The sequence below is a fragment of the Manihot esculenta genome, chromosome 1 (genome assembly GCF_001659605.2).
Source record: "Manihot esculenta cultivar AM560-2 chromosome 1, M.esculenta_v8, whole genome shotgun sequence".
Lineage (NCBI taxonomy): Eukaryota > Viridiplantae > Streptophyta > Magnoliopsida > Malpighiales > Euphorbiaceae > Manihot > Manihot esculenta.
Genome location: NC_035161.2, coordinates 6,936,396 through 6,951,547, shown reverse-complemented (window position 1 = coordinate 6,951,547; position 15,152 = coordinate 6,936,396). Strand labels below are relative to the sequence as shown.

General features: G+C 34.8%; 2 protein-coding genes across 2 annotated transcripts; both read left to right on the top strand.

The window, feature by feature from the left end:
- Nucleotides 1-4,841: 4,841 nt before the first annotated feature.
- LOC110625744 (importin subunit beta-1) lies at nt 4,842-9,879 on the top strand. Its single transcript, XM_021771370.2, has 3 exons — nt 4,842-4,998; nt 6,239-8,656; nt 8,761-9,879. Exons 2-3 carry the CDS (start codon nt 6,240-6,242, stop codon nt 8,957-8,959), a joined length of 2,616 nt encoding a protein of 871 aa, XP_021627062.1. The 5' UTR covers nt 4,842-4,998; nt 6,239; the 3' UTR covers nt 8,960-9,879.
- A 3,602-nt stretch (nt 9,880-13,481) lies between these two features.
- Nucleotides 13,482-14,626, top strand: LOC110601782. Its single transcript, XM_021739093.2, has 3 exons — nt 13,482-13,637; nt 14,074-14,114; nt 14,298-14,626. Exons 1-3 carry the CDS (start codon nt 13,556-13,558, stop codon nt 14,424-14,426), a joined length of 252 nt encoding a protein of 83 aa, XP_021594785.1. The 5' UTR covers nt 13,482-13,555; the 3' UTR covers nt 14,427-14,626.
- Nucleotides 14,627-15,152: the final 526 nt, after the last annotated feature.

Genomic DNA, 15,152 nt, shown 5'->3' with positions numbered 1-15,152 from the left:
CTTATGATTTCTCGATCTCTAAGTAGACTGATAAATTCAAATGATATTGATCACACTATCAATTCATTTGAGCACGGCCATGCATTTCTCAATCTCACTTATCGAGGGGCCCAGAAGATATCTCTCTCAGAGAGAGGGACAAATCCTATCTTGATTGTTCATTATCCTCTACATAATTTCTACTATGCTCAATCATAACCTTTATGATTGTCCGATTAAAGACTGTAATACCCGGCTAGACTCTGGCATCGGAATTCCTACCGTCCGGTGGAATCTCGGATGTCGAAAACCTCTAGAAGGGTAAAATGATGTTTTTATAAAATGTTTTAATGTATTTCATGGGTTTAAACAAGAAAGAAATTAAGTTTTGAATGAAATTAGTCTTGAGAAGAAGACTCAGGTTCGGCCGCCGAACATGCATGCACTTCGGGAGTGCTTTAGGCCCCCGAGGCATAAGTGAGGGAAGTCCAGGTTCGGCCGCCGAACCTTATGTTCGGCCGCCGAACATGGCATGCATGCGGAGGCACGTTAGGCCCCCGAAAGTGGCCTAGCCAGCCACCTATAAAAGGGTCTCCTTGTCCGAATGGGCGAGCTTTTCTCCCCATTTTCAGCCAAGGTGAGTTCTCCGCCGTCCCTCGCCGATTTTGAGTCCTTTTCTTCAAATCTTTCATGATTTTCATGAGTTTTTACTTTGTTTTGAAGATTTTTAAGCAAAGAGCAAGTTTTGAGGCTTGGAAGACTTAGGAGCTCTTTTCCCTTGGTTTCCAAGTTTAGGTCGTCTCTCTCTTTATTTTCAAGAGGTAAGAGCCGATCTTGAGCTCATTGTATGTTTTAAACAAGTTTTAAGTTGATCTATGGGGTAGAAATGCATGTTTAGGTTAGTTGAACTTTGTTAGGTTTTATGTGATTATATGGACAATGTGTGTTGGATATGCATGTTTGATGTGTTTGAGTTGGGGTTTAGGATAGTTTGAGACCCCTATGTGTTGATGCAAGTGTCTATGCATGATTTGAGAGAGTTGGATGCTTGTTTGGAGGGTTTGGGAGGAAAGTGTGCATTGAAAATCTGTGTTTTTGCCCTTTTGGGAGAAACCAGGTTCGGCAGCCGAAGGGACTTTCGGCCGCGAACCTGTCTGTGAGGCAAGCCTTTCGGCTGCCGAAGCCTGCTCCCGAAAATAGACTTTCGTCTCTGGAGGGCACTTTCGGCCACCGAAGGTGCCGCCGAACCTGCATGACTTTCGGCTCTGGAGGGACTTTCGGCCGCCGAACCTGCCGCCGAAAGTGCCCTGTTCAGCCTTCCTTTGCATATTTTCTATGATTGTTTTAAGGTGTTTTAGGGGGTTTTTGGGGAGTATTTTAGAGTCATGTTTATGTATGTTAGGTCCCTCATTTGAGTCCACCTGTGTAGGTTCGAACCCGAGGAACCGAGGACCCCAGCAGTGAGATAGCTGCTTCCGAGTCTTGTCAGAGCTAGCCAGAGGTGAGTGGAACTAAACTTAATGTTTTAAATTGAGAAATTAAATGAAAGTTTTAGCATGATTCACGCATCATGAATGTCATGAGATATATTAGGGTGTTTGCACTAGAATTCACGAATATGTTGCATTGCATAATATGTTGTTGATGTGGATGAATGTTGAATGATCCATTAGCCCTCATATGTTATGACATGATGATATGATATGGAAGTCCAGGCGTGCCTATACTACGCCCCTGGCACTATGTAAGAGAAAGACCGGGTGTGGCATGCACTACGCCTCCGGCACAATTGGTTATGTATGATATGTTATGTATAAGAGAAAGACCAGGTGTGGCCTGCACTACGCCCAGGTTTATAGCTCACCCCTCTCCCTTAACCCCCAGGTTTGCAGGTACAAGGTAGACCAGGAGGTCAGCAAGAGTAATAAAGTTATGGTCATGTAATAGCTAGTGTGGACATGATAAATGTTGATATGTAATGTTTAGTACAGTAATGTAATGATGATATTGAGGATAGAATTTGTGCTTGACCCTAGTATGTTGTTAATCCCGTTGAGTACATGATTTTAATAATGCTTATGTAGCCAAACTCAATACATGTCATGTCACCCCATTGGAGCATTGATGAGACTCCAAGGAGGGGTTAATGTTTACGACTATGTTTATGTATAGTGTATTTACAGGTTGAGTTTGGTGAATGAATGAATGTAAGGAAAAGTTCGAAATTGTTATGTATGTGTTGATCATGTATGGGATTAAACAGGTTTACAGGATGAATGTTAGGCTTGCTACGAGTCCCGGCGGCCTTATGTCGACCTAGATCCTAGCGCCGGTAGCGGTCCGGATTTTCGAGTCGTTACAAAGACAATGTTTAGTTATGTCAAAACATAATAGTCCTCATGTTGGAAACTATGACAATCTCAAGTTAAAGGATTAAGACATAACTACTTTGAGATTCACTTATGACAATAACCCATGTAGTGATCTCAGTGCGGGTCCATCCAATACTTTGTTCTCTTACAAGTATCTATGATTATTGAACTATATCAACATACACATAATCATCTCATGATTATCAATCAATAATCATACTAGCTATATTTTATTATTATCAACATAATAATAAGTAATCAGGGATGATAATCATTATTATGTAACATGCAAACAAATAATAATGATAAAAATCTCTTTTATTAATAACCAAATGACATACAAAAAGGTCCAAGATAATAGCTTAGGGCAAATACACTAACAATTACGATAACAAAGAGTTTTAATTAAAAATAAAAAATAAAACTTGGCTTCTTTTCCCTAAAAATTTCTTTTAGGAAATCAACTGCCCGTGGGTTGTCAAGCCCACAACAGTTTCAGCCAAGACAACTCATTTCTCCCGGCGGGCCTGGACCCAGAACCCGCCAATAACATGTTTTTTGGTGCAGCTCTTGAAACTGTAGAATCAGGCCCTACATTGTTACCACCATCTTGGGCCCTCTCATCATTTAATGCCTCCCCCATACGACGCCGTTTTAGGTCCGCAATAGTAAGCCCAGTAGGAGATTGCATGGTTTGCATGGGAATTAACAGCATGTTGAGGCAAAATAGGAGACTTAGCTAAATCAACTCCCATATCCACTCCCTTATCTTTTTGAAATTTTGAATTTAAATTAGGCCCTTGACTAGCGGTAGAATCTTGATAAGTTTCCATAGTTGAACCACTATTGCCTTCTGATCAGAAAGGCCTCTCCAGTGTTCTTCTCAAGTTGATGCCTTACGGCAGAGGTTTCTGAACATCCAATTTAACACGGATTCGGACAAATGAGTTGAACTCCTTAGTAAAATTGGGCTCATCTAAAGCAATAAACTGACCAACCTGATTGCCGATATCTTTGGCTACCCTTTAGAACGAAAATCAGTCTGTAAATCAAAAATCTTGAGCTAGATATAAATGTAATTAAAAGGGACCTCTGTAGGAGTAGAAAAACCTGACATACGCTCCATAATTAGAATCTAATTATCAAAGGTGCAAGGGCACATTTTCATGTCACAGTGAAGGTCTACCTCATGAAAAAATTGAAACACATAAAGACCACCACCCAACTCCCTAACATTCATCCCTTCACGAGGTTGCCATAGCTCTGCTAATGAAAAAGACATAGTATTGTAGTTGATAACCCTCTCTGAAAGGAATTTGCCCACCAAATATAGCTCAAGATTGTCTCATTTCCCAACTCCTCCGGTTGATATTCAAGACCCACCTGACTATCGCCGTCCACCGACAGACCAACTATCTCCACTGATAAATCATCACGATCCTCTATGACCTCACATTCTATAATACTGAAACAAAAAGAATGAAAGAGAAAAAGGCTAAAATGGTGATGAAGAGAAAGAGAAAGAAGCTAAAATGGAGGTGAAGAGAAGAGAACAAAATAAAAAATTCCTCCTTGAGGAGATAAATCCTAACTCCTCAACGAGAGACGACTAATACTCTAATTAAGCTAAAAATATATATATAATTTTTAATTCATGAAAACAGAGAAGCAAATAAATGGAAGATAGCAACAATAGCTTCTATGGCTCAAATATTCTAAGTATCTAGATTTATTTTACAAGTAATTAATTATTGGGTTGATATTGTAATTAAATTTTATTTATTATTATTAGATTGATTATCTTGTAATTTATTTTTATAGTTTTTATTGTAAATTTTATTGGTCCTGCAGTTTTGGAATACAATTTTTTTGCTGAAAAAAAATTATATAATTTTATATGTTAAAAGTTTTTTTAAATGATTTTAACTATTAAAGATAAATAATATGAATGTCTATTTAAAATATGAAATAAAAAAATTAAGTATGATATTTCTTTTATGTCAGAATATTTTAAATATAGGAAAAGAAATTTCATGAGAACCGAATATGCTCAAATCAAAACCGACAATATCGGCCGGATCAAACCGGACGGCGGCCACCGCGATTTTGTTAGAAGCACAGGTTGGCGATTCTTAACCAACTATACCCAACTCACTGCACCGTACAAAATGAAAATCATCCGAGATGGGCTTGCCTTAATCAAAATTTATTCCGCCGTTAGATCATTTCCTTTCTATAACCGGGACCCACACTTCCAACTAAAACTTCCCCTTCTCTCTAAGTTGTAGTTGTTCTGTACCAACATTGTCAATAATTATGTGATCTGCAATCCCAACCGTTAAACACTTTGACGTTTTATATAACCATGTAACTTTGACTTAAAAAGCAAAATATTTGGCCAATTATAGAGATTAAACGGTGGATTGCACTGATTAATTTATGGAACTTGAGGTAGTTAATAATTACCCAAATTAATAATAACAAATAATAAAAGAGTGATCATTTCAATTCAAGTCCAGCTTCGCGTCCGCGTTTCCTTCTTCTCCTCTCTCTCACACGCACACACTCTCGCTGTTCTCTGTGTCTTTTCTCTGCCTTTTTAGGGTTTCTATCGTCGTTCCCCTCGTCGGGAAAATTCTTCCTTCAGGTAAATTTCATTTGCGTTCAAGAGATTGCTTGGATGATTTTCGCTAATTAAGATTATATTAGTGACTTGATCTTGAATATCTAATTCTTTTTCAGATTCCTCGTAATATGGATTTCACTTGTAAATATCTGATTCTGGCTTTTTCTTTCCTTTCTTTGCTAATTGGCTAGTGGATTGTTTTTGGATCATGTCTTTAACTGAATCAGATTTGGATCTGTTTTTTGGTTCAATTTCTTAATTATGAAATTGAGGTCCTCTTTGGCCCAATTTGCTCTATTTGTTGTACTGAAATTGATGGATTGATTTAGGTTTTTAGTTGAAAACGGGAATGTAGTTGAGCTTTGTCAACTGATTTTAGTTAATTATTGTATGATTGAGTAAATTTAAATAATCATTATTATTTATTTCTAGTGAGCTTTATTGTCATTGCTTTAGCTTATGTATATTTCAGTATTTGTGTTTTTTTATTCTCTTTCGTTTGTGTAAGACTGACACTCAGATCGTCCAACTAACTAGAAATCTAATCAAAGAAATACGAGCAGCTAAAGAGTGACTAAACCATCTGCAATAGGCTTTAGCAATCTGAATGTTGGAGGCTTAACAGTTCATACAAATGTTTTCACCTGTATAAAACAAAATTTCGTATCATCTCATATGGCTTCTACAAAACTGCTGTTAACTTCTGAGTGTGCAGTGGGCTTCGAGATCATTCTTGTTTCGAAATTTTTCTCAAGGAAGTGTTTCTTTTCCCCCTTCCTGTGATTGCTTGCGTTATGCTTATGGTCATTTCTTAACTTGAATCTATTCTTTTTCTCCCCATGGTTCTGACTTGGGCATGGAAGTTATTTAAGGGAGCTCATGGATTATATCTGTTGGATTTGGAATATAAATGACTAAAACAATGGAAATAAAATTCCAACTTAGCAATCTTGACTTTTAATCTCAATTGTTTCGATTTTCCATGAAAAGCAAACAATTAACTTAAGCTGTCATTTATCTTCTACTCTGTTAGGTATAGATTTTAAATATTATCTAAAATAGTAATATGTTTTCTCCTCTCAAATCTCAATCCTCATTGGTTTGGTGGTCTTTGTTCCAGTGGTTTTGAAGTTGCACAGTGACTTTGCATTTCTTTTTTCTTATTTGCATATGTGGATCCTTGCCCAAAATGGACTGCTGATCACAAGTTCGCCGCAATGTGATTGGTTAACAATTTCATATTTGATGTTTTCATGTACAGTATGGCAATGGAAGTCACCCAGGTGCTTTTGAATGCACAATCAATAGATGGAAATGTACGTAAACATGCAGAAGAAAGCTTAAAACAGTTCCAGGAGCAAAACCTCTCCAGTTTTTTGCTCTCACTTTCTAGTGAGCTAGCAAATGATGAGAAACCTGTAGATAGCCGCAAATTAGCTGGTTTGATTCTTAAAAATGCATTGGATGCCAAGGAACAACATAGAAAACTTGAGCTTATTCAGAGATGGTTGTCTCTGGATAACAGTGTGAAAAGCCAAATCAAGGCATGTTTATTGAGGACTCTTTCCTCTCCTGCAGCTGATGCTCGATCGACTGCATCTCAAGTCATTGCCAAGGTTGCAGGTATTGAATTACCTCAGAAACAATGGCCTGAGCTGATAGGATCACTTCTGTCAAATATTCATCAGCTCCCTGCTCATGTCAAGCAAGCCACATTAGAGACTCTTGGATATTTGTGTGAGGAAGTCTCTCCTGATGTTGTAGATCAAGATCAAGTGAATAAAATACTTACAGCAGTAGTTCAAGGTATGAATGCATCTGAAGGAAACAATGATGTTAGGCTTGCAGCCACACGAGCACTATATAATGCACTGGGCTTCGCACAAGCAAATTTTACCAATGATATGGAGCGTGATTATATCATGAGAGTAGTCTGTGAGGCAACTCTGTCTCCAGAAGTGAAGATACGCCAGGCTGCTTTTGAGTGTTTGGTCTCTATTTCATCAAGTTATTATGAGAAATTAAGTCCTTATATCCAGGACATCTTTAGCATCACAGCTAAGGCTGTGAGGGAAGATGAGGAGCCTGTGGCTCTTCAGGCAATTGAATTTTGGAGTTCAATTTGTGATGAAGAGATAGAAATATTGGAAGAATATGGGGATGATTTCACTGGGGACTCTGATATACCTTGCTTTTATTTCATTAAGCAGGCACTCCCTGCTCTTGTTCCAATGCTGTTGGAGACGCTTCTAAAGCAAGAGGAGGACCAAGATCAAGATGAAGGGGCTTGGAACATTGCAATGGCTGGAGGTACATGCCTTGGTTTGGTAGCACGAACTGTGGGGGACGATATTGTCCCACTTGTGATGCCATTTATTGAAGAGAATATTACAAAACCAGATTGGAGGCAGAGAGAGGCAGCAACTTATGCATTTGGCTCAATCTTGGAGGGTCCTTCCCCTGACAAGTTAATCCCTATTGTTAATGTTGCCTTGAATTTCATGCTGAGTGCTTTGACTAAGGATCCAAATAACCATGTGAAGGACACTACTGCATGGACCCTTGGACGAATCTTTGAATTTCTTCACGGTTCAACAATGGATGCACCCATAATTACTCAGGCAAATTGCCAACAGATCATCACTGTACTGCTTCAGAGCATGAAAGATGTTCCAAATGTAGCAGAGAAGGCATGTGGCGCCCTTTATTTTCTTGCCCAGGGCTATGAAGTGGTGGGCCCATCATCTCCCCTGACTCCATATTTCCAGGAAATTGTTCAAGCGCTTTTGACTGTTACTCATAGAGAGGATGCTGGAGAATCACGGTTGAGGACTGCTGCTTATGAAACATTAAATGAAGTGGTGAGGTGCTCAACCGATGAAACAGCACCCATGGTTTTGCAATTAGTACCTGTAATTATGATGGAGCTTCATAAAACTCTGGAGGGCCAGAAGCTTTCATCTGATGAGAGAGAGAAGCAAAGTGAACTGCAAGGCCTTCTTTGTGGATGTTTACAGGTTATAATTCAGAAGCTAGGGTCATCGGAGCCAACCAAGTATGTGTTCATGCAGTATGCAGATCAGATAATGGGACTCTTCCTGAGGGTTTTTGCTTGTAGAAGTGCTACCGTGCATGAGGAGGCCATGCTTGCAATTGGAGCTCTTGCCTATGCGACGGGCCTGGATTTTGCAAAATATATGCCAGAGTTTTATAAGTATTTGGAAATGGGTCTCCAAAATTTTGAGGAGTACCAAGTCTGTGCTGTAACAGTTGGTGTAGTGGGTGATATTTGCAGGGCACTGGAGGACAAAATTTTGCCTTATTGTGATGGGATTATGACACAGCTTCTGAAGGATTTATCAAGCAACCAGTTGCATCGCTCTGTGAAGCCTCCCATATTCTCTTGCTTTGGTGACATTGCATTGGCAATAGGAGAGAATTTTGAGAAGTACTTGATGTATGCCATGCCTATGCTCCAAAGTGCTGCAGAATTATCTGCACATACAGCTGGGGCTGATGATGAAATGACCGAGTACACAAATTCGTTGAGAAATGGAATTTTGGAGGCATATTCAGGGATTCTTCAAGGATTTAAGAATTCTCCTAAAACTCAGCTCTTGATTCCTTATGCACCACACATCCTTCAGTTCTTGGATAGCATATACATGGGGAAGGATATGTATGTTACTGGAATGTGGTCATCTTTTATTTTATGTTCGTAAAGTTTTTTTGTTTTTTTAATAACATTATGGTTTATGACTTGCTATGTTTCATGTGATGCAGGGATGATGTAGTAATGAAAACTGCCATTGGGGTCCTTGGAGATTTAGCAGATACTCTAGGAAGTAATGCTGGTTCTTTGATACAGCAATCTCTTTCTAGCAAAGACTTTTTAAATGAATGTTTGTCTTCTGAAGATCATATGATTAAGGAATCTGCTGAATGGGCCAAGTTGGCCATAAGTCGTGCAATTTCTGTTTGAGATTCTTCTGATTTGGCATGTTCTTTCCTTTTACAAGTCCCTGCATGCATTTTGGTGTATTGAGTCGGGGTCCAGGGTTGCATTTGTGTCAGGTCATCTGCCATTTTCGGATAACAAAGTTATCAGTCTTCAGGTTGTCACTTCAGCACCATGGGGTTGGAAGTTGGGTGGTGATTACTTTGTTGATGTGGATAAAGGTGTGGCAGGCATATGTTGAGAACTCCATACAGTATCTGTTACAGCTCAGAATTGGTTCCAGCAAGGGAAGTTAGGTAACTTTGACTTGCTGAATATGCGAGTCAACCACCATCTTGTCATTTGCTATTTATTGATCTTTGTCATGGTTGAGACGTCGCTTGCTGTTTGATGGTAATCTGTGGTTGAAGTGGATTACTGCAATAATTGGTTGAAGTTTAGTGACACTTGAAGATTAAAGAGGTGCTACATTTTAGAAGACCCACATTTCATTCCTGATTTTTTGTCCTCTTTTTTTTTTTTTTTTCCTTTTTAAATCAGTCATAGCTTATCATTTCATCAACAAGTTTGTCGCAGTTGAGTTGTATTTTAACTGCAACACTCCTTTGTTTCGGGGTCTTCATCATATTATTGAGGGTATTGCATCCTGCATTGCATTTTTTATTTTTCTTTTATTGCTTTTATAGGTCTCGAGTCAGTAATATACCTTGCATTCATTCAATCATATGTCTTTTTTTTGCTCCTCTCTCCATATATAGGTTTTCTCCTTTTTTTCTTTTTTCCGGAAATGTGTAATATTTTGGTTAATCTCTGCTTGTAGAGAACAGTTATATTGAAATGTCATGAAACTGTGTTGGCATTGTAAGGGTTGGATGGAGAAAAGTGCTTCAGATGAAGTGAGAGGCAATGAAATTGTATTTATTGTGATGTCTTTGAAGCAACAATGTGGGCTTTCTGCATTCTCTCTCTCTCTCTCTCTCTCTCTCTCTCACTTTCTTTTGTTTTCTCCCTGTTTCTAAGAGTACATTTGTGTATACTAGTGTGGGAGGGATTGAGAGATTTAGGGGTATGTTGCTGTTTGATGCTTCTTCCATTTGTTTGCTCATTGAACATACTCTTTGTTCTTTCGCCATTTCAGAAATAAGTAGTTGCCAGAAATGTCTCTGAATCTATTTGAAATTGATGCGTGGGGAAAGCAATTTCTTGGACTGTTTTCTAATTGCTTAGATGAGTGAGTCTGCTTTTTCTTACAGTAGCTAGCTAGCTAGCTAGCTAACAATTTTTTGTGTAGGCCATGTATGTGGATTTTGAAGGATATGGTTTTGATTTTTTATGATGGTAGCGTTAATAGAGTATTCTTCAAGTGAAAAGAGTTTGGGTCGAGCAGGATTTTTAAAGTTGTGAGATTTGAATGCAGGAATCTTGTAAGATCAGAATGTGAGACACATGCTAAGTGATTCATAAGCGAAGGATGTGATTAATGAGTTTGTACGTTTAATTTCATGTTTTGATATGGTTAAAAGGAAGAAACTGTAGTATTATTTTGAAGCTGAAAGTAATAGCTTTGAATATTAGTTTAAGCTTCCAAAAAGTGTAAAAAGACAATCACAGAACATTAAAAAAGAATTGGTGATTGAAAATTCTATCCCATATGTAAAAGTGCAATCTTTTGACCAAGTACTACAAATAATAAAGTACATCCACAAAATGACCTTTATGATATATATGTTGTGGGTACTTAATAAAAGCATTGAAATGGGTAGTAGTAGATGTGGAAGGTCTTTGCCTGGATAGAATGTGGCTTCATCTTTTGCAGCATCCTTATCTAACAAAAGTAGTGGATGTGGATCGATTGGTGCGGTTTCGACAACTTTGCGTTGTTGCTACCCCAGTCTTTATTGTCAATTTGAATTGAATTTTCTACTGTTTCCGTACAATTTACAACACTGAAGACGTTGTGTGAATTCAAAATTAGAGGAAGCATCCAATGTAAATAGTGTTTGCCACTTTGATTTTGATGCATTGTTTCTGACAAGTGTTAGCAATGTGGTGTCTTACTTAAGCACCACCGCGTATGATGTTTCTGCTTAGATTTTGACTTGACTTGGCCTGTATCATGCGTAGATTTTCTGCTGTGGGTTTTTTTTTTCTCTAATATATGTATATGTAAGAGAAAAGGGGAATATATTAGAATTTAAATTCCTTATATGTTAGAGGAAGAATAATGTGTTTGCATAATTTTATATTAGCGTTGCAAATTTAAGATTGAAGCACAAGCATAGTATACGCTAATATAAATTGCATTCCCATCCATTCATATTAAGATTACATTACATGGGTCCAACTCCGACTTGTAAATTTAATATTTTAGTTACAAAAATTAACATAAATGATACAAATTATCACCCTACAAATATTCAATGTACATTATGGTATTTGTAACTTGTATATGTATATGCATATTTGTGTGTGATAGATGAGAATTCTTGTTTAAATCTCGTGGGTTATGAATTTAAGATGAAATATATAATACTATTTATGTTTCATAATAATTGTTGTTTTAGAGAATTTTTTTTATTTTAAATTATTTGTTATTTTGAGAATTGAGAATTTCAAAATAAAGTTAGTTTTTTATTTTTCATAACTAATTTTATTAGTTTTTAAATTATTTAATACTAATATGTGAAAAAAACATGATACACTTTAGATAAATTATTATAAATATTTTTAAAATTATGATTATTAACCATTTTTATTGATTTTGGTGAAAAAATCTTAAGGGAGGTAGAAAGATTTGCATATAAAACAAATGAGAATCTAGATTAATGGAGATCTGAACAAGAAAAAGTCCTAAAGGCCTATAGCAGTTTTTCAAAAAGAACTATGAGCAAGTTTAAAAGAGAGTCAAAATACCAAAACTTGTCCCTAAACATCATATAATTACAAACATATGAGGATGATTAGTGTAAAGTTAATTGGTCTTAATGGATGATTAAAGGAGTTCAAAGTGGGGGGTGTGTCTTGTCCCCTCTTTAGGTAGTGCTTCTCAGTAATGGGTCACCAAAAATGGACACTGAAAATGGTTTATATTTTGGAGGGATTTCATTTGTCGGCCACTCACCAATCACCACTCACTATGTTTGTTAGTTTCTATTCATTTTGCCTTTCCGAAGTGTTGAAAGCCGAAATATGAGGATCATAAGCATTTCAAGTGCTGTTTGTTTGGTACCACGGAAAACATTATAAATGGAAAAAAAAAAATATCTTGGATGGAAAATTAGGGTTAGTCAATACCACAAACTGGCAATTCACTCAAAGTGATGAAGTCCTTAAAATAGAAATTTCAATAATAATTTTCATTTCTCAACAAAAGTTCATAAAATATTTTAGTAGGAAGGAAGTAAAAAATTTTACTATTTCAATTATTCTTTTTCATGTTTAGCCTTATTATTTTTGAATTTTAATTTTATTCGGGAGTTATGATCTAGCTATTTAGAATTTTATATTGGATTATTTTTTTATTTACGTAAATTAAGATTTAAAATCAAAATCTCACATTTAAAAGGATTCTACTATCATTGATTTTAAACTTATTAATAATTGCATTATTTCTTTATTTTTGTTTCCATTTGATTTCTCTTCTCATATGTCAAGTACGCACTCTTGTAATCAACGAAATGCACCTCAATATTTCTTCATTTTAACCTATATTTTATTTATTTTTTATCTAACTTAATTCTCAAAAATCAATCTTCTTTATATATATATATGCTTAGATCAACAAATATTGGATGTTTATTACATTTTTTAAAGTTAGATGTTTATTACATTTTTTAAAGTTATCTTACACATTACTGAATAAGATATGCTAACTGCTATTACTTTTATAAGTGATTGTTTAATGTACGTATTTCATTTTATTTGATGAAAACTATAATAATAGTGGTTAAGTGAAAAAGAAATTTTAATTATATATTAAATAGAAATCAAACAATAGGAATGGAATAGAAAATGTTAAATAATTACTAGAAAAAGTGCCAATAACTGGCTTTTTTTAAACTTATTTTAAAAATTATTATATTATAAATTTGAATTTGATGACAAAAAAAAGAAGTATATAAATTTTTTTAAGAGATGAGAAGTTTAAGTTTAAAATATGAAATATCTTTAAAAGAAGAGAGTGATTTAATTTAGTTGGTACATATTCGGATTAATTGGTTAGTAAATTTTAGATGAGATGATGAAAAAAAATATAAAAATTTATAATAAAATTAAATTAAAAACACTCCAAAGGCAACCAAAATGAAACTGACTATAGAAATGAAGCCATGCAAGGGAAGGGAAGGGAAGGGAAGGGATATATGGTGGCCTTTGCTACACACATGCATACAATTTCTTTTTTTTTTTTTTTTTAATGTCTTTTCTATTAGAAATAGGGAAAGAAGTTGACTTTAGGGTTTGTGGGCAAAAGGTTAATGCATGTCATCATCATTCTGTAGGTATTGGGTTGGTGCACTATAACAATAGAGCTCTCATGGCATTTCCCCAATAAAAACCCTAGCTTCCCTTCCATTCCTCCTCCTCCTCTCTTTGTAAGGGCTCATACTCCCATACTCTCCCATGGCGCTTAATCACATTTTTAGGATCAAAACCCTTGTTTTATTTTCTCTCTTAATACTATTCCTCATCCTCTTTTCTTCAGGTCAGTACAATGCTTTCACTCCTACATTCATTAGAGAAGTTTAATTTAATTAGTCATTTTCAATTTATTATGTCCACCAACTTTAGTTTTAATTTATTAATGACTATTGAATTGAGTGATTCACCGTGAGATTAAGGACTCATGAAGAAATTTTAATTTAAATTCAATTTAAAGCAAAAATTAAGAATGAGGAAAATGGTTTTTTTTTTAATCTAAATCAAGAAATTTAGATGTAAATATATATTTTTTGGTTAAATTGAAATTAAGGTAAAACTTTTGGAATAATTTAAATAAATTTTGAGATATATTAGATTGAATATTACTTATAAATATAGAGATGAAATATAATATTTAAAAACATTTTTATAGAAATCACTTAGCTTAATTAAAAGACTACATTGATTATTCACTTTCTCTTTTTCTGGCATGGCTGAAGGCTTCAGAGAAGGCTGGAGCCCAAATCACTTGCTTCACAAGGTACACAACTTAATTAAATTTATTCTTAAAAATGGTGAAGTTTAAATTTATTTAATAAGAAAATATATCATGCTAAACAGAATTATTATTATTATTTTCTTTTTAGTTGTTATTTTTGTTTATAAATGTAATTAAATTCCCACTAACCAATGGGCAAATGAATGTTTTGTGTATGGAAATTAGGATGGGATCCAGATGACTGGCAGCAGCAGCAGCAGCAGCAGGAGGAAGCTTCTGATGGATTTGCAGGATTATGATACTGGACCTAACCCGAGGCATGACCCCAGAAGAAAATATGGAGGCAAGCCTTAACTATAATATATATATATATATATATATATAGAGAGAGAGAGAGAGAGAGGCAGGCCATTTGTGAGGGTGGCTCTACTGTACTGTTATTTCTATAAATCTATAAGGTATTCATGAAAGGATACCTGATTTTGTATTGTACGTGTGCATGCTCATGCTGCTCTACGTAATATCAATCAAGAATAAAACATGCTTTTATTAAACCACCTACTTTCTTCTTCAATAGGTTCTTTCTTTCTTTCTTTTTATTTTTTCTTTTTAAAAAATTAATATTTAAATAATTTACAAAAATATCCATAATGTTTATTAAACTTTCCCTAATAAATTAATTTCTAAATTTAATTTTCATTCAATAAAATAGTCTTTATATTAATAAAAAAAATATATACAACAATATATTATTTTAATAATAAAAAATTGAGAAATTACTATTTTAATTTTTAAAGATTAGAATACTTGTGGGTTTTATCTACTATTTTTCTTATTTATTATTATAGTAAATAATTTTAATTTTTAAAATACAAAATTAATATTTTGTAAGTATAGAAATTAATAATTAATCATTTAATTTTTTCTTAAAAACTATTTTCCATATTGTGTAAGTATAAAAATTACATATTTAAAAATTAAAATATAATTTTTATACTTAATTAAAAATTAATATTTATACTTAAAGAGTTTTTCTAAATTTATTTTTATAAGTATAAAGTTTTTTTATACTTAATTAGA

Coding starts and splice junctions, on each gene's coding strand:
- LOC110625744 (XM_021771370.2), top strand. CDS start 6,240: ATGGCAATGGAAGTCACCCAGGTGCTTTTGAATGCACAATCAATAGAT. Junction 8,657..8,760: donor ATATACATGGGGAAGGATAT/GTATGTTACTGG, acceptor CATGTGATGCAG/GGATGATGTAGTAATGAAAA.
- LOC110601782 (XM_021739093.2), top strand. CDS start 13,556: ATGGCGCTTAATCACATTTTTAGGATCAAAACCCTTGTTTTATTTTCT. Junction 13,638..14,073: donor CCTCATCCTCTTTTCTTCAG/GTCAGTACAATG, acceptor GCATGGCTGAAG/GCTTCAGAGAAGGCTGGAGC. Junction 14,115..14,297: donor CAAATCACTTGCTTCACAAG/GTACACAACTTA, acceptor TATGGAAATTAG/GATGGGATCCAGATGACTGG.